Genomic DNA, 26,287 nt, shown 5'->3' on the forward strand with positions numbered 1-26,287 from the left:
ACTGTACAGTGCTTCAAGTTTGCGAGATCAATATTTTGAGGCGTCCTTTATACAGGCTTATCTCGGAGATAAAATTTTGCGGTTCAATGATTCCTAGAATTCTTTTAGCTATTGTTCTCAGGTATGTTTAAGGATTTTTTTAGTATATCCCCAGTGTTTAGAATTCGCAGCTTACAGTGAAAACGTGAATATAATGAAAAAAACAAACCGTGAAATTTAGCTGCTATGTTCGGTATATTTCGGTTTGCAGCTTATATTAAAGGCCCACTACCTTTCCGAAACGACTTCAATTGTTTTAATGGCAATCTAAAAGTTATTACTAATGCTTACCATACTGAAAAAAATAATGAAAATACAACTGTGAATAAAATTTTATTTTTATAACGCGGGTCGTCTTTTATTTCCCGCCGTCGTCCTAATTACACACTCACACGTTAGTTGACTATCTCTGCGCCAGACGGTAAAACAGCGAAATGAATCTTCAGTGTTAACACAAATTATACAGACGATCTTGCATTGTAACCTTAGAATCTTAGGCCATCGATATTTGTTTTCTGATATAAGTATTGTTTTGAATAAACTTTTGATTTTTGTTTCTGAAAGGTAGTCGGCTTTAAGTGCCCAGTATCCAAAATGAAATTAGAAATGTTTTCTTTTATTACACACTATCTCAGCAGTCGGAAATTACATATGATGATGCATGACAATATATGGTTTTTTTTGTTTGTTAAATTATATGTTTATTTTTACGTCAATTTATGACGCATTATAAACACCGTGTGATTCCGTGATTACGTCACCAATACACATATTACTATGTCATGTTACTTATAAAGTCTATACACCTAGAGCTTATAACAAATGTATGGAAATCGCTACCCCCGGGCCGTAATACTCGGCCCTACTCACTGAGGGGTGACGCTTTATCTCCCTCGTCCTTTCAGGATAGTCATCTAGGAACAAGCACACACATACTGATCTTCCGATATTCCGTCCCCGGGGGACAAAACACCGGGATATGTTCATATCAAACATAGCTATGGTCCTTTGTTTAAATACCCTTGTCTGAATAAACGTATATGTGTCATTTCAAAATTGTTTAAAGCGTATGATATTCATTGTTTGATGTAGGATTATAATTTTACCAGGAAATTTGTGGGGGTTTGAGGGACAGGAGAGAAGGAAATGACGTTTTAATGAAGGAGTGAGACTAGGTCTTTTAGTTTCTTTCATTTCGAGGGGATTGTGAAAGGTGAAAAATAACGATGAAGTTTATCGTGTGTTTCGTGGTTGGATTAGTGTTATGTGCTGGTTTCCCATCTATGAAGAAAGGAACTGATAAAGAAGGTAATAGTACATTTGTCCTTTTTATTGGAAAATAACATGTGAAGTCGTTAAAATGTTACACCGTTCGAAGTTTCTACATTATTTTCGTGTTTACATCAAACGTTCCTACACGTTTTGTACAAACTGTATTTCTGTAACCATTACATGTTTTAGGAAATATAATAAACAATTAGTTGAATAATTAAGTTACCCGAACCGCTAATTTACTAAAAGGATTTCTCTGCTGCCTTCCGCATTTTATATCTTTATTCCAAAAAAAACAACCTTTCTATAATCGCTGCGCGATGTAAGGACCTAAGCTACTGTTACATGCATTCTGATAATTGTCTGGGGTTTTTTTCCAAATAAAGTATGAACAGGCATTAGATTATGATAAAGGTTTTGTAGTTGACCCAATTTTCCTAATGATTTCTCCTCAAAATCAATCGTAAGATCTCGGAGAAATTTTCGGCATTCTTCGTAAATATATATTTCCGAAGATTGCCGGATTTCTCCGAGAATATAAATTATTGCCGGAAATGTATCTTCAAAGTATCTAACGTTATAACGGGGACGAAAGCCTAACTACAACACAGATGATTTTAATGTAATGTACATATATGTAGCATATATACAGTATTAACACAAACCGGATATAATGTTTAAGGTAACACATTGCCTTAAACTTACACAAATAACAAACAAAATCTACTATCGGACAACGTATACCAAATTACATGATCTGAGTGCGACATATACTTTCTCAACTTCAGGTATATAATACATGTAGATCTTAGATTCCTTTCAGTTTAAATTCACAAGAATTTTAAAATCACAATCATGATGTTAAAGGGACATTAACTCGACATAAGATATTCCGTATGTTTAGATATGACTTTCAGATGTTCATTGATGCTTTCATGACAATGACAATGACTGGTTATCTAAAACGTCAGTAAAACAAGGGGAATACCAACCCCGAATATTTAAAAAAAAAAAAAAAAAAAAAAAAAAAAACCAACGTCATATACATTTTTTGGAAAGCAAAACGAAAGTTGGTCGAACACGAGGCTATAATTAACAACAAACTTAGTGACACGGCAAGAAACAGTTTTCCATATTCTTAAAAATTATTCGAATTTACGATCGTTGGCGTATGAAGTGCAAGCATTTGTTATCAATTTGTTTTAGCGTTGGAATGATATAAATCGAAAGTCAAACGAAAGGTTTCATTCAACTGGGTATCACTAAGGGAGGTTCTCGTCTTAATGGCACATGTACATATGTTCATCACGCAAGCATATAAAGCAAGAAATTGTTCCCGTTTCTTGCATTCGGCAAAAAATAATATGTCTGTTTAGGGTTACCCGACCGACCCTGATTTTCTACCCCCTACACTAATTTTTTTCCCACTTTTCTACGAAAAAATATTAAAAAGTCGGAATTTTGTTCGGTTCGGCCATCATTTTAGAGTGAAAAACACTAAAAAAACAAATCCTCCCGACCGACCGACCTTTTTTTTGTCAATGTAACCCTAAACAAAAATTTTTTTGGCCTCACAGCGTTCCATCTAAAATTACCTTCTTTCCCAGTCGGGCGCGTTTCTATCGGAACTTCACCCACGTTTTCTAAATTTGTGCAGTGCAATGTTGGAGGTCATGAAAGTTCAATGTTTTACCTTACTAAGCACATCTTCCAGGCCATAAATATGTATTTTACTCAAACTTTCAATGTGTATTTAGGTTCATGTTCCTTTAAGGAAGCTCCTATAATTGAACAAATATTTCAGACTCTAGTGTTACCCGTGGACGAGATAAAATCGCCATATGAACCTTTAATACCTAACTGAAAACTAGGTCGTGTGTCATATTACAACACCTGTACCCCTAGGGGCCTAGATCTCCTGTCGACATGTCATAGTTTATTTTGAGATGTATACCATATGTGCGTAATATCGTGTGTCGGTGGTTATAAGCTGTAACCGTATAATCAATCTGATTTCTAATAGGACGTACTTTATAGTTTTGTTAAGAGTCACACGTTCATGACACTTAATCAAAAAATGTCTCGTCGTGCTATACCTCTAATATGGTAGGAATAAGGGCACCCGTTGGTTAGCACCAAGAGTACGCGTAGCCCTAGCAAATGATATAATAGATTTAGTTTTTTTACTGAGTCTGATGCGACACAACACATACACATGGTATTTAGTTAACAGTTTGATTTAATAGTACTTCGCGTCCTGGAGTCTCTCCCTCAACTCCCTAAATTCCCAGTATATATCTAACAACCTAACACCAACTCCGCCCGCCCCTTTTTATATGTATTAAAAAGGCACGTGCCCCCTAAAATACACTTATATTAATAATCTATCTAAATTCTTACATCCACTACACCCTTTCCACATCGGTGCGTTATCGTATTCGCTCTCCCCCATCTCAGGGGCCGCGGTGGCCGAGTGGTCAAGATGTCCCGACATATTACCACAAGCCCTCCACCTCTGGGATGCGGGTTCGAATCCCATGTGGGGCAGTTGCCAGGTACTGACCGCTGATCGGTGGTTTTCCTCCTGGTACTCCGGCTTTCCTCTACCAACAAATCTGGCACGTCCTTACATGAACCTGGCTGTTAATAGGACGTAAAAAAATAAACAAACCAAATCTCCCCCATCTGAAAGCCTGGCTTCACACTGACCACCCCCAATCACTACTATTATCTACAGACTGTCAGGTCGCTGGCTAGTGGCTACAGAACCCAAAACTACCGACCACAACAAATACTATGTCCATAACCTCTATTGTTCCATCTGTGATGTAATTTGCCTGTTATTCCACACCCCTCGTACATTATACTCATCATATGAATTATCTTAATTTCCCTTACATTTCACTAATAATCAGCCCATTTTGTAACTCTGAATAAAATTAGAAACAATCTTAATATTTTGTTCTTCAGCAAAACAATGACATAAACAAACAAAGTTTTGGCTGTAACTATTGAGCACAAGAATGTTTACTCAGCTGTAAATATATAAAATCACAATTTTACAGCTATAATGTGAATTTCTTGAAAATGGCGAGAAAAATATTCAAGTTTTTCAGTACAAAAATATTATGAATTAAAATCTATGAATATATAAGTAAAAAAGAAAAAACACGAGACTTCTTTCCTGCTACGAAGTCTAGTGTGTTTTCTTATTTTATGTATATATGCACCTTCGCAAGATACATTGTTTTTTGCTATATGAATTTATATATATATATCTCATAATCTTACTTTTATCGACATTCGAGTTGATATTGTTATCTTATATTTACAATGTTTCCTGTATCATTTATTCAAAGATAATTTCTTTACATCTTATTATTATTTCTAAAATTTGTCATACATTTTTCCACAGAAATTGTAAAGATTAAACTGGTATTTCCCATGAAAAATGAAGACAGTAGCAAACATGGGAAACAGAAGCGATCATCAGACATCTTCCCAAGTACTCTTTCCTTCCAGTTCCGGGTCAACAATAATGACGTCATCATGGACCTAGAAAAGAACACGATGGCTAACGTGCCTCCAATTATGAGAGTAGATAAACTCCGGCCAATTTATGACACCAAACCAGACATACAGGTGGTCTAATGCTGTATATATATATGTCATTATCAAATAAACAAACATACCTTAGTTCTAAAAATAATTAGATGAATGATTTAATTTATTTATACATTCTGAACTCCTCAGTAAACAACGATTATCAATGTTCCTTTACCACCTGCTGTCACTGTGACCGAGTGGTTTGAGTTCCCCGATATTGTACATAAAACTATTTTAAAAGATCTCCGTCTGAGTTCTGGGTTCGAAACCACGTGGACCAGTTGTCAGATACTAAACGTATGTATATGCTTTCTTTCTTTCTTTCTTTCTTTCTTTCTTTCTTTCTTTCTTTCTTTCTTTCTTTCTTTCTTTTTTCTTTCTTTCTTTCTTTCTTTCTTTCTTTCTTTCTTTCTTTCTTTCTTTCTTTCTTTCTTTCTTTCTTTCTTTCTTTCTTTCTTTCTTTCTTTCTTTCTTTCTTTCTTTCTTTCTTTCTTTCTTTCTTTTTTTCTTTCTTTCCCTTTTTTTTTACTTTCCATCCTGTCCAAAATCTGGCTGATGGTAGGATGTTTACAAAAATCTTCCAACTTCACGGGCTTTTGACAGCATTACGTATGGTCATTTATAATTAATGACGTGACAAGGCCATGTTTCTGATGTTCTTGTCGACATCGAGAACCTTAACAATGAAATCACAACCAAGTGTGCACGGATAAAGACTTTGGTGACCTTAACCATCTGGGTATTGCAAGTCGACCACTTCTAACAACAGAGTAGAGGGTCAGACTGATAGAATGCCAGACACATTAATCATTTGGACAGATTTTGCTCCAAGCGTTTTGTTTACGTGTGGCCTCATTTCCTTAAAAGTTTTTTGTCCTCAACATCAAGATTCAAATGTACAATGAGCTTAATGACAAACAAACAATGGAACCAGTATTTGTTCAAAAAGCAACATTATACCTCTTTATCTCTTTCCCTTTGTCGGTAAATGTAAATATGATTTTATGATATGACAAATAACATTATTATAAGTATTTTTTGTTTCTCTATTTTCATTGCAGAGGAACTTTGCGCTGTACCAGGGTTTGAGGATGGGAGCCTCGGCCCTGGTTCGATTTCCATATGACGATATCAGTAAATTTGAACTAGTGAGTTGATTTAACTTGCAATACTCTTTTTAGATATAACGAAACGATGTCAGTCGAAAATTAATCCATTCTTGTACAATTGCATCATATGACTAATAACAGAATTATTTTTTTTTATTCAATTTTATTTTTTGTTTTATTTTGCTGATTAAACATACTCTGACATGCATGTTTCTTCGCTTCAATTGCCATCAAAAAGAGATATTGTTACCTTTGAAAGAATGCCAATTATTTTTTGTAATGTGACGCAACATCCTTCTCAAACTGCAATTACCTACCCTCATTTATTATATCTGGGCAACCGTAACATTAAAAAAAACTTTTAAAAATAACACACCGAGTCTATTTGTGACAAAACAGAATTATATTACGCCTTCACACCAGCTAATAGAAAGCGATGTAATTTTTTAATCTTGAGGTGATGAACATTTTGAACCAAATGAAAAAGCTCATTACATTCAAGATTGTAATATCATTTAAACCTTTGTTTTTGTAGCACGCTAGCTACCAACATGGATCAGACTGGTACGCTATTGAGCCTTTGTCAACGTCAAGCCGACGGAAAAGGTCCAGTGTGCCCATCCAAACAGCAGAGACCGTTCCACCTACCACCACACCACCACCTCCGGACACGGACCAGTTGGTGGCTGACCACAAAGTGACCTTGATGACCCAAGATATCCAACTTGGTTCCTTCTTTAACGACATTATCGTAATACAAGGTGGAGTTGATTGATTTCGTTTTCGATGTAGTTTGTTTTCTCTCACAATATTTTTCAACAATTCTTCTTTTCGGAGTTAAAAGTATCATAGAATTCCAAAATTCTTCTTCGATATCGTATAACGAACGATGCACTGTATATTGTACAAATGACAAAATTTCAAGCTTGTTCTTTTTTATGATTAAATCGTTAAATTTCAAATATCAAGTACATCCCTAATACAAATGGTATGGCATATTATCGTTGTAGCTGAAGTTGTTATGGTAACCATATTCTAAATATGCATAAATTATGCAACTGTGAAATTTTGTCTATATTGACCATTGTCTTGCAAAGAATTTAGAATTCATACAAACTTTGAATTTTTCTTAAAGATGTAAATATCAGATGTGTTAAATATTGCTCCGTATTGATTTAGACGAAATAATAATAATAATTAAAATAGATCAGAAAATTAACAGAGATGTACTTAATATTTCAAATACAACAACTTAATTTTTACACTAACGTTAGCTACAAAATTACATATATTCAAGTTTCAAACCATGCATAATTCTCTTGCTTTTACTTTTTGACTGTTATATATTTTCTGATAGTAAACAATGTTAAAGAGCACGACTAAAATGATTGCACTGGACCATAAAAGTAAAATCGCATGAGTTATACATCCATGTTCTCGTAACCTTTCCCCTTCAATCCAAAGCGTAAATTTTCTTCCATGCGAATATTTCTATTGGATATATCTCAATGTAAAAAAAACAAATTCAGTGTTTAATTTCAAATATATCTTGTGCATTATCTCCCATTCATTTTTTATCAGATGATCTTCTCAATTCCACCGTCAGTCCTCTTGAACCTTTCCCGGTCTTACGCTTGGGAGATAGCCCATACAACATTCCAATGGTAGAGCTCCAATCTGTAAGTTTCGATTTTATACTGAAACTATTTTAAGTATAGGCCATATGATTTTAACAGGTAAACAATCTTAAGCTATCTTGGCCGAGCTGTTCAAAAAATTATTAAAGATGCTCCACCGCTGAAAAATGACATTTTTTCACTATCATAAACACGAGCAGACGATTTAGTATTTTTCTTCAGTTTCAAAAGTTACTTACTTTACACCATTACCACCATTGAAAAGTTTGAGCTTCTAATTTCCCTTTAAGTTAAAGTTACAAAAAATAATTAATTGCATCCAGAAAAAATTCCGTGGCACTATATTCTATATGGAATTAAGTAACGAGTGCGCATGCACCAAAGGCAAAATAAATTATTTTGTATTATTTATTGTGTTAGTTAGACATATATACACACGATTTAACACCAATTATTGTTTAAATGATTAATACCATTTTTGCTCTGTCGGCGGTGGAGCATCTTTAAGCTAATCACAGTTTAATGATAATTTTCTAATCAAAATGACATCATATTTTGACAAACTTATCAAGTGAATAAATAAGCTAATCACCTTTTGAACAACCAAGCCATGAAGATTTCCCCTTTTACATACTTTAAATTATGTGTACGCAAAGTAAAGTTTGTCTGCAATAATTTGTACCTTGAACATTCAATTGTTATACATAAATAAACAAATATTCCAAATAAAAAATATAGTGTTTTACCTGCAATAGCGTTTTTAGTTATTAACGTTGTCAAAATTAACCTAATATTCTTTTTATAGATTCCAGCTCGCAGAAAGAAAAGACAGTCAACCTGGGGTAAGTATATATCATCAGTCCTTTGTAGGTATTTATACGACGCTAGAGTGTGAGATGGCCTTGACAGCTATTTCTTTTTCAACCTTCGTTGCAATGGTATGAAATATACAATGTATGTACCAATCCAAAATGGTGTTTTGAAATTTATTATTTTAACCAATCATATAATGTGTTACAAGGGGCCAGGCCAATCATATAACGTGTCAAAAGGGGTCACGTCCATTATTTAAATAATCTCTATCATGATGTCTATCAAACCCTTGTGAAAACATAGGTTGGCACTGTATATTTCTTAAAGTGATTTGTGTACTTGTGTGTGGGACTGCTTCAACAGAGTGGTATACAGTGGGTACGATGCGCATTTAGTGCCTTAATGAATAAATACGCAAATAATCTATTTCCACGCAAAGAAAACCAAAAGAGAACCAAAGAAGAGCACTCTTGCGGATCAATTTTCTTGAATGCTGAATTTTTCAGAAATCATCGCACGTACTGCTACTATCAAAGTTTTGAGTGTTTGCGTTGTTTCTTAAGATCGTTTTGCTCAAATGTTGTTTCAGGCGACTGGCACCCAAGAGAACGACGTCAGATTCCGACAAAATACGTAGAGTACCTTGTCGTGTTAGACTACGCCAACTTCCTTAAGTGAGTTTTCTTTTTCTTTTATTCTTCCTATTGCCAAAATTTGAAGTACATTTAATTTTTAACTTCACTTTCAGTAGAAATCTATTCTACCAATTTGCTCTCATCTCAATGGTCGTATGCGAGTGTACATATGACAAATACGATGGACCAGCGATAAACCGGACGCCGATAGTCAGGAAATGCACACTCCGGATATATCAGAGAACGGTATTGATTATAGACCAAACAAATTGAATCCGGCGGTCCAGAAAATTCGAAATTCTGACGATTGTTTAATGTCATTGGGGATGCAAGTGTTTCTATTATCGAGGGTCCACTGTATTACTTTTATTGTGGGTTACATTTCACGAAAGTCGCATGTTTTTCGTTAAAATCATAAACATGGTAAGGGAAATGAATGGAATGTCCAGCTTTGTATCCTTGACCACAAACAGTGAACTAATACTATAGAAAAGGTAAAATTTTGTCGAAACATTAAAGAAAGTAGTTCAAATATACAGTAGTCTCTCATAGCGAAAAACCAGTGATATATTCTTTTTTTCACTTACTTTCTCATGTCTCATTTATTTTTTGTAAGCATTTTTTTATAAAATCATCTTAAATTGAGCGTATTATATATAATTATCGCACTATTATTTCCTTTCATATATTCTTATTTTTTTCGTATAAGTATGGTTATTGTAAACTTTTGAGTTCAGTAAAGTGCATTTCGGTCGGGATGAAACGTTTTAAATAAGCAGGGTCTTTGAGCTCGAGTTATGAATGCATGATAATTTGACAACGTGTCGATCTTGCAGATGGTATCAGGTGGCTCCTGGTAATACAGAAAGCGAGCGTTACAACAACGCTGTGAACTCGCTGGTGCAGTATTATCTGTTTGTAACTAACGGGGTAAGTTTTTACTTGGATACCTTTACATGGTATATACATGTAGTCAAAACAATTTTGTAGATATATTTTATAAGCATTGGCTTAAAGGGGCAATTCAATGAGGCTAATTCTGTTACATAACCACGAAGCAAAATATGGCATAAATGTATTGTTCTTTATTCCTCATGAAACATACAACAAGAAATATGGACAAATTCCACGACATTGTTAAGTATTTTGATAAATACCGTTGGAATTCCATATAGTTGATCAATACGATTAAGCAGGAATAACATGTACGCTGTACTCATACTCGAGCCAAAGTCACGTACGTTAAACAAATGCAATACATAACCACTGAGGAGTTGGCGAAATTATATCTGGACAAGAACATGCACATAATGACTTAAACACACTACTGTAAGAGCGATTCCAGTAAGTTCTATACGAAACTTTCTTCACTACACTAGCAAGAGCCATGGTTCGGCATACAAGACGTCCGACCAAAATGTGTAATGGCGGACAGCAAGCGAGTCTGAACATTTCAGATACATTTCACTACTGTGGGATTTTCTGGCATATCACAGAAGAACTCATCTAATTTAATTTTCATTAGAGTTGGTTTGTTTCCAATATACAAGTATATGCAAATTTTAATGTTTTTTTTTTTAATTTGCATCATCAATCTATACGTTTGTAACGTCGCTTCTCATTGGCTGAAAAAACGACGTAATGATTTCATGGGAAAAGGAGACTCATAATAAAATTGGAAATAGGAAGAGATAACCTATAGAATAATGAATTATACGATTAAAGTGTGAATATATTTTATGTTATAGAGATATAATACAAACATCTGAGTTTTTTTCCTAATCACTCAGAATTTTATGTGTTATATCTCCATAACATACAAAAAATAGTGAACCAAACGGTGATTAATTCATAGCTGTTACTTGTATAAGTCACCTTATTTATACAGCTCTCGATATTTTAAGAAGACGAAGAAGAGAGAAAAATAAGATTTAAAGTTAATAAATAGTTATTTGTATATGGTTCACCAAGTATCGCGGTATTTGAGACGTCGATTTATGTACTATTGAGTCTCGAAATCATACGACACATTTTGCAAGTACAAATAACCACTTGAAAGACAAAACTGTCACTCATGATGTCATCATAAACATTAATCGCACAAATAAGAACATCTCCAAGAATTTCTATTTCTATATGAAGCGAAATTGAATAATATAATGTTGATATTGGGTTTTCATTTCATTGTGTTCCCTCTATGTAAAGGTTGGCGTTCATTTTAGTTTTTCACAGGAATAGCAGATTATTGGAATGGTTATCATTATATGATATTTATTTTTTATTTTTCATTTAATTATTTAATCTTTTAGGTAATCGTACGCTTATTTATTAAAGTTTTTATTAAAATTAATTATGTAGATAGACGTACGCTTCCAGTCGGCTCAGACATCACAAGGGGACCTCAGAGTGACCTTGGCCGGGTTCGTCATAGCAACGGTAAGTAATGGAAGTTTAATCATACTGTCGTTATATCCACCACTGGAGTATGTCATAGAGAAACTGAAGGCTTTGTATGGGTCAACAAATGAGACAGATAGTCTGGTCATTTAATGTTCATCAAACGAATCGAATAACGGTACATTGTATGGCATTGGCGTTGGTCTTCGCTCTCCGTAATGTTCCTCTGTGTAGGCCTATGATTGGTCGTTTTTTCTCTTGAAATTCCTTCAATTTCATTTGTTACTCCGTTCTATTTCTGGATTGAGCGCAGTGTAAAGGAATTCGATAGCTTATTTGTCTGTTGGTATTCTTTAGCATAATGTGACTAGACGGAATGTACTGAGTTTGCATGATAAAGGGGAAATAGTCAGACGTACTATTACAATGAAACAAAGCGTAATCATAAAACCCTGTATCAGAAACACTCTCCACTCGGAACATACGATTCACTACAGCGGTGACTGTCCTTAGTGTGTGCCTTAGCTGTTGGTAGGCGTTAAGATAAATTTATTGTAAATTAAGTATTTTATTGTATAATAAAAACTATTATGATGTCAACGTTGAAAAAGTGGAAGGCAAAGCGTAATATATTATGCCTGTTATCATTATTTCCAATACATATTAATGGAGACGTTTTGAAATACGGAATTAAATGCCAAAAAAGTGCCATATTTGTTTCACGTTTTCTTATTCATTGTCTGTTTATGTAGATATATTTTCATGTTTATGGAGATAGCTGTTCCAATGGCTGTTCCGTCTTTTACGATATTGAATTATTTATTTCATCACAAAATTGTAATCAAGTGTACATATATAAGCATTGGAAGTCTTTCAGTTGGCATTCATGCTAAATTTGATTGCCAACTGGACAGACACAAATGTCGATATGTATGCCAACTGGAAGACGTTCAATGCTTATATGAACTTCGATGACAGCGAACATCAAATTTTATTTCAAAAAGAGTCCTTCAGAGAATATGTCCTTTGCCAACAGCGTTCATACTGTCGTATATGTAGTCAAAATGAAGATCATTCCTTACATAAACATGATTATAATGAAGTGTAAAAATATATACATTAATCTAATAAACAAATTAAAACAGCATGACTATGATTTTACAAAACACATGTTTAAAAAAAACTATATTTTTTATTCACAGGACGTATCCGATTCCCCTTGGACTGAGAAAAATAGAATCGGTTCGTCAGCAGTGTATGATGGCAAAAGTTTGGAGGATTTCGCAAAATGGATAAACTCACAGAAGTCGTCACTTCCGGAACATGACCACGCAGCCTTATTTACCGGGTAATCATATGCTGAACGGATAAGTACTGTTATTGTTGTGTTATTGCTTCCATACAACTCTATCTATAGGCTATATTTATACTCCAATAATATGCAAATTCATAATGATAATTATTTAGCTCTTTTGTTGTCAACATTTTCCCAGCGAAATCTACTAAATTTTGTAGATGTTGCTTCAAGGCAATAATCCTGTCACACTTACAATGTAGAGGTTTTCAAACGTTGATTACTTTATTGGGCTTAATCCACTATGAACAGTTAAGGTCATGTAAGGACGTCCTCCCTACATGCAAAGAATTGCGCGTATGACTGTCTCTGTGTTTTGGGAAACTGTGGCATAGCCATGTTAATATGACTGAAGTCAAGGCCTTAATGGCGCAGCCAGATGTTTCAGTAGCCCATTGATTATACAGTACAATGTTAAAACGTGCAATTTATGGAATAACGGAGCCGAATTTTCTGTTTATTTTTTGTTCGTATATTCACACTTTATCCTTCTCCAAAAATCCTCATTTGAGAAGAGAAGGAAACCTCCATTAGAGAACGAAGAAATTTTATTTCCGTAACGGATAGTCCATTTTTGGTCAGCAGATTATATTGGTAGGCGGTGTAAATCACTTGAACGCTTGCAAATAAAAGTCGATAGCACTGATCTTCTGCCAGATGAAAACTACGTTTGTCAGATCATAAGAGCGTTTGAATCGCTCGATTATATAATGAGCTTACTTAAAAGCATCATATCCATGGTGATTACCCATGATTCCCCTCCCCATAAGTACAGAAAATGGCGGCCGTAAACTGAAGCTGTCAGTGTGTAGGATTGGATTTTTGAAGATTGGTTATTTTCTTATATGTTCATGTACGTGTTACCGTAGAAGTGCTACGCACTTCGGGCCCTTCGCTGCGCTCTTATAATAGGACTCTTGCCAGTTTTAGTTCTGTTTAATTGAAGCAAGCCAACAAAGACACTAAATAGCAGCTTCACACCCCATCCGGTCACATTATACTGACAATGGGAAAAACAGTCCTTCTACTCCCCTTAATCTGAACGCTAAGCTATAGACTTTGGTGTATTTCGACCAAGAGACAAAATCCTGAGCCTTCCTCACACGGCGGGCGCTGAACTCAAGGTAAAAAATGAGCCCGGGGAAGTTATAAAAAAGAGAATAAATTAAATACGTGAAGTTGGGATCGAAAAACACACATTGAATATGCACCAACGTACGAGTATTTAAATTGTTTTTTGTCATTACCATTACCTTGATCAAAGTTAGATTTAAACTGTCATTTGGGCATATAACGGGGTATCTATTTAAGAATTAATGTTGCTATTTTTAACTTCATATGGGTATAAAAGAAATTTTGTTTTTCAAACTGTGTGAATCCGTGTAGTAGTATGAAAACCAATAAAAATTGATTATAAACGTTTGAAAAAATATTTGATCGGAAAACATCATAATTCTATGAAACAACCAATTGCCGGATATATAGAGAAATGTAATGGGGTTATTTAGCCCTGTTCAAATGAATTACCAATGTGATGTAAGTGTTCATTGCATTTAATGCTCTCAGAAATTGCACACACACAAAAAAAAAAAAAGAAGAAAATCCCTTGTTTGTTGAGTGATTGTTGAATAAGAACAGAACATTATAAGTGTTGGTTGACTTCCACGTCAAGAAGAAAAAAAAACATCGGATATCACAAAAAAACATATCAGATGTTGTTCAAATGAATCTGAATAGGCAAAACAGAATACATAACCAAAGATAAAATGTACAACCTGTGTTTTATCCTATTATTCAGATTTGACCTTGCCCTATCTGAAAAGGACACAGCCACAATTGGTAAGTAATGGAACATGTAAGCCACTTTTTATAGACGATCACGTAACATTCTAATTAAGATAAAATCCAGGCAATGCTCGTGTATGACAATGGTGATAATTTAGACATGCTTTTACTATGTCAGCTTGAATGCTTGTTCATCCTAAATCTGACTCAAATGTCACGTATGTGACCCATTTTGTGTATAATTATAGGTATAATTATGTACTATAAATAAGATCATTTCTTTTCAAGATCTGCAACCTATACTTCTCATCCATTATTATTCTATTTACAATGACGTAACTATAATATATCAAAATCAAATATAAGTTTTATATTACTTATTTTGCAAGTTAACATGAACCTTGACCTTTTTACCTATATACAGGGATAGCGTACCTCAGCCGTGTTTGCCTGTCCTTCTCCGCCTCCGTTAACCAGGAACCGTATAACGCCCTATCGATCCACATATCAGCACATGAACTAGGTCACAGGTAATTCTGGTCAACATGTATTTCAGCGGTTAACCTAAAATAAAATAAAAATGAAATTTTCAATTACTTTAACAAAAAATTATATGTTATTTTACGTTACCGTTTTTTCTTTGCTATATAACCTTACCAGCCAAGAAATCGTTACCATCGTAGATGCATGTTGTCGCGCAAGAATACACACGTCAGAACACTGAAATATCAGAAAGTTAGGGAAATATTGTATTGAAATGAAAAAAGACAAACATGTATTTTGTTTATTCTCTGATCTTGACAACATTTCCAGTCAAGTTGAAGCAGCTGTTTCGGGATTCCATCAATCGATCTGCTGTTACTTAGTACATCACGTATAACGTTGAAATATTAAAACCTATCTCATCGGAATACTACATTCAAATCAAATGATAGGTCCAAATGTTAAAACATTATGTATAAGAAATCATCTTTAGTTTTTTATTTAAGAATTAATATAGCTTTCGTTTTAATTTCATAGTGGTATGAAAACAACTCTGCTTACAAACTGTCTGGATCTACGCGAACTTTCAAAAAATTTGCTCACAAAATATTTTTATAGCCCGATATACGTTGTAATGTAAATTCCATTAAGTTTTCTAGAGATTGCATTTTTCCAAATACGTAACTTTAATATTTTTATTGTTACGTCATGATAACGTTTTTGATAATCTCGTAGGTTGTTATATAGCGGTATGAATTAGTCAACAAGAGGTATTATGAAAATAAATCATTATTATTTCATTTCAGATTAAATATTTGAAACCAACATATTTGCCTAGTTTTCTCTACTTTATTTGAAGGGAGATATATTATGTTTGCTGTTTATATGTTGCTGCTTTACCATTTGTTTTGCTAAATTGAAGCATTGATGAATACCATTTAAACTCACTTATATTCGCAATCGACTTCATTTCGCGGTATTTGAAATTAGCGAAAATGAAACGCCGCAAAAATATTTCAAATACAAGATCCTTAAACTGTCAATTTACGAAATCAAATACATGTAATCGCAAAAACAGGTTACTTTGCAGTATGTGATGTTCTATATATCAACGATTATTCGCATTATTTAAGTGGAATACTAGTACCATTTTCTGCTTTCTTGATAAAATCATGCTTGGCCAAGATATTTCGAGTAATTTAAATGAATTTACGCTTTTTTAAAACATGTCACGTAGGAAGAAAGTAAAGCTTTAATGGAATATGCAGATAAAGTTATTGTATTCAGCAATACTTCGCTGCAGGCTTTATATTGAATTTTTACCTGACAATCTATGTACATTTGTATAAATCAGATGCATGTATGTTACATTGACACCATTAACTGGCATATATATAGTGGAAGAAATCTACATTTAAATGATGGAAATTGGTGGTGTTTGTAGTCAAGGTACTCATGTCAGTTGACGAAAAAAACTCATTTATCACTTTTCTATGTCGCATGTCTCTAACTCAAGCAGACGGTGCTTACATTAAATTCGAATAATCATTATGTATTTCGTACAAAAACTCATTCGTTGCATGAGAAGCCTTCTCGTTTGTAAACATATCTCTTTATATACATTACAACCGACTTCATAACAGGAACATTACAACCGACTTCATAACAGGAAAATGTTTTTCCATATTATATATGTATCTATCAAAAATCGTTAATGGACGGAACTTTCAATGTATTCACACCTCCATATCTCTAACTTTAATCTCTCTTATTTATATTAATCCAGTTATGTAGACTTTTGTCGTCTACCTGTTTTGATTATTTATCACGTCCTCATAGAGTTTAACCACTGTTCTGTTTTGATTATGTGCAATCATTCATGGTTTCCGAAAGTACGTTTTTTTGAGGTTTTCAATACATTGTAAGTGAAAATGTTTATAAACTTGAGAAAGTTTAATTTTCAAATTTTGAAAAGAAAAAGGCGTTAGCGAGTTTCTAGTAAAATATGAAAATTAACTGACGAGAGTTTAGATAAACTTGATAAATAACTGCCACGCATTAGAGAGCTTGTTTATACCATAACTGTAACCCTGTTTTTTGTTTACATTCATAGAAAGTTATCACAATACATTGTATCACAATATCTCTCCGTCCTAAAATATAGTGCCGACATAGAGAGCCAATATTCTGTTGTTTAATACTTTTTAATATGCAACCACACGTTTTACACTAAATGCAATGCTATCCTAAACATGAGCTTTGAAAAGTCGTCCGAAATTGCAAGCCAATTAGAAGCAAGAGATGTAGGAGTTAACCAATCGGAGGCGCGCTTTGGTATGTAATATAAACGATAACAAACTGCTATGGAGTTTACCACAGAATTTTAATAGTAAATGAGATGAATTAAGCATAAAGCATATTCGTTCTCTCACTGCGAAAAAAACTAAATACCATTACTTCTATATGCGCGTTCGTATTACATTGGGACCACGAACGCAACATTCGATTATTCATTTTTTACATTAAAATTAAAAATTGGATAGGTCAGAATTTTAAGGAATCAAAGTTTCCCCTATCTTTCTAAAAGAGTATACAATAAAGATACATGCATAAATTAGCCCAACACTTTTAATTAGCGGACTATTTTACGTCACAACATTGTCTCGAGAGTTCTCTGAAATATCATCATAGCGATCATTTCCGTATATCATTTATTATTTCAGCCTGGGCGCTAACCATGATACAAGTAACTCCGGAAGTTGTTCAAGTTCTCTACACTACCTGATGGCCCCACGTCTTCCGGACGTAAACGAAACCCTGGCGTCAAATCCCTACGAATTTTCGTCTTGTTCAAGGGCACAGATAGGCACATACCTCAGAAATTTAGGAAGGTGAGATCGACATTCATTTTAGAATTGGAAAATATTATTAATATCAGCCTTTTCGTACAAAAAAAGCAATCGACCGGCAAAAAAGATTGAATAAAACGAATCATTCTCATAGTCATCATGAATATACATTTCTTCAATCAATTGAATCAAATCAGGTACTGTAAGTGATTTACAGTTTCTTTATTTTTGTGTTTAACCGTTACATGACTGTGTAAACGTGTCGTTTTCATACGTATGATTTTTTTTCTTCAAAATTTCAATTTTCATACTAGGGTTATTGGTCACGAGCTGACTTTAAATCATCATCGATGTTCTAGGGGTAACTACCACCCTTGGACTGTGTCATAGCAAAACTGAAAGCTTTGTGTGAGGCAACATAACAGAAAGCTGTGTGTGAGACAATAGATGGAACACGTCATTTGGTTCTTGGCTATATATCAAACGAATCGAATGGTAGTAATAGTATATGATATGGTGTTGCTCTCCGTAATCTTCGACGTATCTGGTTGGTCAGTTTTTCTCTCCTGAAATACCTTCAGTTTCGTTGTGACCTAGGCTAGGGCTGGATATAACGACAGTCAATATTGAGGATGAATTTAAATATTAATAAATGCATTTCAGTGACTGCCTATCAAACGTCCCTGACATTTTGAGCATGGTTACGCTGGATGAAAAACCAGGGAACATTTACCCAGTGGACCAACAATGCCATACGCCTCCAGAACAAGACTGGGTTATATGTCGGGTACAAAATTTATTATTTTATATAGCATTGACAATATCGTTCTATCAAATAATTTTGAAATTCGGCATTTGCACCGGCACTTGTGATTGGCCGATACAAAGGCAGAATTTCTAAGGGAACGGGGAATTTCTAGGAGAATAGAACTTTATTTATACAAATAGAAAAATAAAATATGAAAATAAGATGCTGGTATAAGAACAACACGAGTCAGTAACATCCACACTTAAAAGTCACTTTTTATATTAAAACTTTTTTTCATCAGTAACATATTGTCATATAATTCAATTTCGTATGTTACACTTATTTATATAGGTTAGAAGTTGGATGCTATTTTTCAATAGACCGAAAGAATGCCACATCGAGTATTATAGTGTCATACAAAAAGAATATTTTCGCGGAAAATCCTAAAAGCGGCACAGTCATTGGTCAAACTAAACTATTGGCTGAGTGTCAATGCGCCACATATTTGTTTTGTAAAACTTAATAAAAACACCTATACTCATGCCTAATTAAAACTTTACTGTGTTATTCAAATTACATTATAAGGATTATTCTCAATTTTTGGTAGTTTCTGAAGTCATAGACAAAAAAGAACGGACTTTCTTTTTCATAGACACGACGAAGAATGTCCTTCCGTTTTTTCTCTATGACCTCAGACACCAAAAAGAAATTGAAAATAATCATAAAAGTCCTCATGTATATAGCATATTTCTATGTTTGAAATAATTTCCTACTTTCATTATGAATACCACATCAAAATATGCATTTCTCATAAGTTCGGTAGAGCTAGATGAAACTAATTGCTACTTTTTATTTGTAATTTATGAAAATTATATTCATGAACTAATTTTGTAACATTTTTAAAATGGAACCCTCTTTTTATGCATTCAGGAGAATTACATTAACTATCCTTTGAAATGGGCTACAATCTGTCATCAACTAGAGTGTCGACAAAAAGACTCTTCTGTTTGCGTTAATCGGCGACAGGCCTATGATGGTACGCCGTGTGGCTATATGAAGGTATGCGCATTGCATGACGTACAATTTGATTTTAGTCTTTACTTACATGACGATTGGCAGATTCAGTAATGCAACGGGATATTAATGTTGTCTAGATCACATTTCTTTTATTCTTTGTACTTTAATGGTTTGATAAATAAATCAGGGCCGCGGTGATCGAACGGTTAAGATGTCATGGCATATTAATACAAGCCCTTCCATCTCTGGGTAATGAGTTCGAATCCCATATGGAGCAGTTGCCAGGTACTGATCGCTGGTCAGTGGTTTTTTTTCGGGTACTCCGGGTTTCCTCAATCATCAAACCTGGCACGTCCTTATATGACCCTGACTGTTCATAAGACGTTAAACTAAATAAAGAAACGAAACAAATTATTATTTGTTTAATCAAAGCAAAATCATGACTTCACCAAAATTACAATGATAATACGAGATTATGTGACAATTTTTATACATGAGTTTGTAAACACAATATCTTAACTGGAATCGTTTATACATGAGTTTGTAAACAAAATATCTTAACTACAATCGTATTGTCATGGTAAACTCTAAATCGGCCTACTACTAACTCTAAAAAGACATCTAATCGTTAGGTGAATAAGGATGTTTATTTTATTAACCAATATTCTATAATATATACTGCAAAACAAATACTTGACGTCACCTTATAATTCACTCTTAGATCGATCAGAAGCTCAGGTATATAGTGGTGTTTAAAAGACAGATTGATGTTTTAGAATAACCAATACTATAAATATTTCAGTGGTGCGAAAAGGGGCGTTGTGTAAGTTCACAGAAGTCGTCATCCAGATCAGGTGAGTTGCAAGATTTGACTGTAAATTAATCACCGAATAGGTAAAGATAACTAGTTTTGTTGTGGTGGAATGAAATGAAAATGTGAATATATAATCTAATGAATGCTCGATATTTTTTGTTTTACAAGCTGAGGTTTTGCTAGCCTGTTTTAACCCGTGAATGTGATAAAATTTGAGTTTCAAATATGCCCATAGGTTTACTTTTTATAATTTTACATTAACGTTTAAGATTGATCAATATTTGATTTTAGCTCATTGATGTTGGTTTCCTTTTTACAGACGTCTGTCCTCTTGGAGATGACCCTACTTTTAATTGCGTGTTCAATCAATGTTCAACATACAACACAACTGTACGGATGGCGACCTGTTGTACAACATGTTTAGAGGCGACCACAACTAAACCCACAACTCCAACTACTACTCCAACTACCACTACCACAACTACCACTACAACAACACCAACAACAACAACCACAACACCAACTACCACTACAACAACACCAACAACTACCACAACAACTCCAACAACAACCACAACAACTCCAACAACTACCACAACAACTCCAACAACTACCACAACAACTCCAACAATAACCACAACAACTCCAACAACTACCACAACAACTCCAACAACAACCACAACAACACCAACAACAACCACAACAACTCCAACAACAACCACAACAACTCCAACAACAACACCAACAACTACAACAACAACAACAACTCCAACAACAACCACAACAACTCCAACAACAACCACAACAACTCCAACAACTACCACAACAACTCCAACAACTACAACAACACCAACAACAACAACAACAACACCAACATCCACAACACCAACAACCGCAACAACAACAACCACAACAACAACTACACCCAAATCAATAACAGCACCAACAACTACAAGACCGACAACACCTACAACTACTTCTACTACACCTACAACTCCCAAGACAACAACAAATCCAACCACTAAGAAGTCAACCACCACGCCACCGACAACAACAACTACATCTTCTTCAACAACCCCTCGCGATACTTCAAAAGACCCGATGAATTCCTTCGAGCTCCGGGAACTTGTCTCACATTTTATAGCTCTTGCAATGATTGTTTAGAATTGCACTCTCCGTTAAACTGCTTTAGTTATATTTTTTCAAATATGTGACACTTCAGAATATATAGATTGAAATAGATTTGTTAACATGTGTCTTCATAGATTTCGACATTTTTTTCAATTTTCAAAGATCGTGTTTTGAATTCTGAGGACTTTCATCACCAGCAACATTACTACCTTATCCTTGCAATAATTAATTTTGATACATTTTTCATTGTGTATGTTTCTTTTACATTGTCTACTCAACACTATTACGCATTGTATGTTGCATAAGTTTAAGATACTACATAGTATGTTTATTTTTAAACAATTTAATTTTTACATCACACTTCACTATTTGAACACATGCAACTATCGTTAGTAGACTATTAATCATTAATTATCTTTCGTTCATTCACAGAAAAGAACTGCTGTACTATGTGTTATATTTGAAACTTATTTAGTTTGGAATAATTTGAATGGCCATTTGACGTAGAATAAAATTTTCATTAACAATGTTAAAGTTTATGAAAACGCCATTATATATTATATTCTGTGGATATTATATTATACTCTGTGTAGATATCATCAAATGATTTTATAATATTTACCATTATTATTTTGCTTTTTTTATGCATTTTTATTCACTAGTTCGTACTATGATACTAAGTAAGCTTTACGTTTATCATGAATATGCACAAATATCAATGGATATAAATGCGCTATACCATCAACCGAAGTGTCGGCGTGAACATTAACAGAAAGTAGCCGACTTAATACAAATCAAATTTAGTTATGCCTGGTATTTCAAATGTCAATTTACATTCAGATAACAGTTTCAAACAGATGAATTTGGTGAATATGTATATTCTGTTAGATTAATTGAATGCATTAGACCGTGTTCAATAACGTAAGGATATTACTCAAGAAAACACTCTACATAAGATTCAATCGTCGAAATTCAATGTTTGCACGTTTTATTCTAAAATATATATCAAAAACCTAACTGTAAATGTAACGATATATATTTATATATACTGCATGATAAACCGCAAATGATGGTTATGTATTACTGCAACCTTCCACAAAAAGAATCACATTTGATGAAAATTGTCGAATACGAATAAAACCCACAATACTCTTTAGGCGTTTTTTTTGTTTACGTTTCTGGACGAACATCAATATTTCATTTGCGGGTTTATGTCAAGTATACATCACTTGAGATGTACAACACATTGACCTTGTAATCCAGGACAGTTTTATTACTTATTTTTGTCTTGTACATGTATATACGATATTCATGAGATATGTTATTTTTCTGACCTAAATTACGTGTATATATGCTCTAGTCGCAGGTAAAGTGGTATATATATATATACTTTCAGAAAGGTTACTGTCTGAAATAAAGATTACTGTGATAAATTGCGGACCCCTTTCTGCTACATACTCTACGGATGATTTATAGTGTTCAGTTATTACTATTAATTTGAAATTAAATATTAGGAAAGCACTCAGCTATACATAGTTTGTATTTATCTAAGAATAATTATACCTATTTCTATTTATTAGGAACTCAATTTTGTATAATATATCGATGGTAACAAAATTCATATGCCGTAAAGCATAGACATTTAATATTACAACAAACGCTTAAATCAATAAAATGTCTTATCTTAAAAGTTATATTTTCCGTAACTGGGCGAAAATTTTGACATGTTATTTTTTCTTCAGTAATTTATTGTAAACCAGCCAGTTTGATGAATTAAGCTTTAAAAATCTTCAAATTGACAAAAACACATGTACGGTAATCATTATATTATAATCATTAGTTACACTATATATTTAATGCTGTGTAAAATTCTTGATTTTTATGCCTTTTGAATGTTTAGATTGAAACATGCCTTCAGATATCACTTTACGATTACCAATAACACTGCAAAAATGTTAAATGAAATTGCAGACCAAAACTTGGCTTCATGGTCTCATTCATTTTACTGCGCTATAGATGTAAACAATCATCTTAAGATCTTATGTATACCAGTAAACTTAAAACATACGTATTGTAAGTATTGTGATTCTCAAAATATTATTTTTGATGGTGAATAAAATATTAAAAGATCTTCTTGATTCGTTAGTATGAAAATTATAGCACATATATCTTTAATGAACATGCATGACTCACCAGATTTTTGTGTTTATCTTAAAGGGACATTTCAGTCTCAGAGAACATTAAAATTTGTACATATATCGGAAAAACCCAGTTCTAATGGAGATTAGATCAATCGGTTTTACTGTGATATGCCAGAAAAGCCCATGGTGGTAAAATGCGTGTGAAATGTTCAAACTCGCTCGCTGTCCGCCATTACACATTGTGGTCGAATATCTTGTATGCCGAACCCTGTCCCTTGCTTGTAGAGTAATGCAAATTTTGTTTAAAACTGCTCAAATCGCTCTGACAGTAGCGTGTTTACCTTATTGTGCCTGCTTAATCGTATTGATCAACGATTCGTAATTACAATTGAAATACTAAAAAATGACGTGGAATTTGTCAATATTTTATATGTTTCATAAGAAATGTAGAACAATAAATTTATGCCATATTTTGCTTCTTGGTTATGTAAAAGAATAAGCCTGAGCGAATTGTCCCTTTAAAGAAAACTAAATCAAATGAAATGGTGAATGCATTTAGGAGAATATTTTGTCAACCAAGGAAAACTAGGTACTGACAGTAGGTCAGTTGTTTTTCATTGAATACTCTGGCTTCAACTAAATCAACCCGTTCGCCTCCTCTCAACATTTTGTCTATTTAAAGCAGTTAAAATCAAGACTAAATAAGCTCCAAGTAAAAGTATACGATATTTTGTTAGAAATTGTGAATACCGAAATAGCAATCATGTGTTTTTTTCAATATCGATTCACAAAACATATGGAAAACCTCGCTAGATTCCGCCTTAGGCGTCCGCTCATAGACGGAGTGCATTGCATTTTATTTTATGACAATGCATATATGTTTCAATTGTCTTCCTGTGTATTCTATTAGTCATTTTATTTTTATATCATTTGAAAATGTTCGTCTTATGTTTGACTTGTTAATAGAGAGGACTAAAAATTTGACAATATATGCTGTTAACTGCCAAAATATGTCTTGTCTAACTTATTTTATTGATTATTTGACCATAATACGTGCATAAAAATGTGGTGTGGTGTAACTAGCACGCTGTGTTTCATCGTTTTGGGATATTAGTCAGGTACCGGTCGTAGGTTGGTGGTTTTTCACCAAAGTCACCAAACTGGGCAGATCCATACATGACTGTTTATCAAACAAAAAAATATATATTAAAAAATATATATATATTTATTGTTACACAATGTGTGTAAACCGTAAATTCTGAATCAATATTATTGGTTTGGTTTGATATGAAATAGAATTATGTTCAATTTAATACTTCGGTGTTGTGATGAACATTACACATTGTATTGAGATGATGGTTCATTTAGACGAATAAAATTATCATTTCGTTAAATGATATTGGTTTATTTGCTTTTTTTCATTCTTTCAACTGTTATGTAAACATCTGTATAGGACTATCAGTTGAAGAGGAGAATTGTCATGTTTTTACTGAGCTGGCGTGCGTTCATAATTTAGCATACAAAATATATTTTGAACAAGATGTGTAATAGCTAAATGTTGAAATTTTCAAAATGTTGAGAACTGCTTATTTGTTATGTATCTATGTAAGCCATGACGCATATTATGCCTCTTGAATTTATTAAGGAGTATATACATTATACAAAACATAGTAGCTTTCTTCACCTTTCTGTTCGCTGAACAATTTTCCCTATCATACCTTTTTATCACACACAGCGATTAAAAATGGAATGGGATTTATACACTAAAAGATATGCGTAAATATTTTGTATGTATGTATTTGGTGACCGAAGAAGATTTCGGTGTCAATAAAATTCAAATTAAGTAGTGTACACATATCTTTACACAAGCATTGAGCATATATGATTTTCAAATTCTTTATTACTTAAACCATATGGCTTTTCTGTCATCACCTGCTATTAGTGTAGAGGGAATCGCACTTCAACTAATAATCTAAAAACAAGCTATACGTAGCTACAATTGACTACTGTTAAAGTAAATCAACGGTCGTCATAGGGCACCTTCACGCTGGAAACAATGCTATTCTAAACGTTTAATGTATCAATGACGATCTAAATGCCTTTACGTATTAATCTAAAACGTGGATGACTTGTTTTTGTCATGTTTTACACCTGTATGACTTCACGAGAGGGGCAAATCAATGAGATATTTTTCACAGAAAACCATGTACCATAATATGTAAACACAATTAAGTCTATATTTTATGGATGCTACAATCAAAATGCAAGCAGATCTAGCGACTTGTACAATAAGAACTAAGGTTGCCATAGCTTTTTGCCATATATCTTAAAGATGCTCCACCGCCGACAGCGCTTAAAAGATATTCATCTTTTGAACAATAATTGGTGTTTAATCGTGTATATATATGTCTAATCAATACAAAAAAATGATATGCGCAATCACTACTTCATTCCATA

At 33.6% G+C, this 26,287-nt stretch overlaps 1 protein-coding gene across 1 annotated transcript; it reads left to right on the plus strand.

Moving 5' to 3' along the window:
- Positions 1 to 1,259: 1,259 nt before the first annotated feature.
- LOC138308823 (uncharacterized) lies at positions 1,260 to 25,224 on the plus strand (the record flags this gene model as incomplete). Its single annotated transcript, XM_069250202.1, has 17 exons — positions 1,260 to 1,357; positions 4,719 to 4,953; positions 5,979 to 6,065; positions 6,562 to 6,787; positions 7,608 to 7,705; positions 8,469 to 8,505; positions 9,066 to 9,150; positions 9,948 to 10,041; positions 11,470 to 11,547; positions 12,711 to 12,856; positions 14,661 to 14,701; positions 15,072 to 15,177; positions 17,854 to 18,021; positions 18,643 to 18,766; positions 19,658 to 19,786; positions 20,547 to 20,598; positions 20,878 to 25,224. Coding segments are annotated over 17 exons (2,649 nt in total), but the record flags the coding sequence as incomplete, so codon positions are not given.
- Positions 25,225 to 26,287: the final 1,063 nt, after the last annotated feature.

The sequence above is a fragment of the Argopecten irradians genome, chromosome 1 (assembly GCF_041381155.1).
Source record: "Argopecten irradians isolate NY chromosome 1, Ai_NY, whole genome shotgun sequence".
NCBI lineage: Eukaryota > Metazoa > Mollusca > Bivalvia > Pectinida > Pectinidae > Argopecten > Argopecten irradians.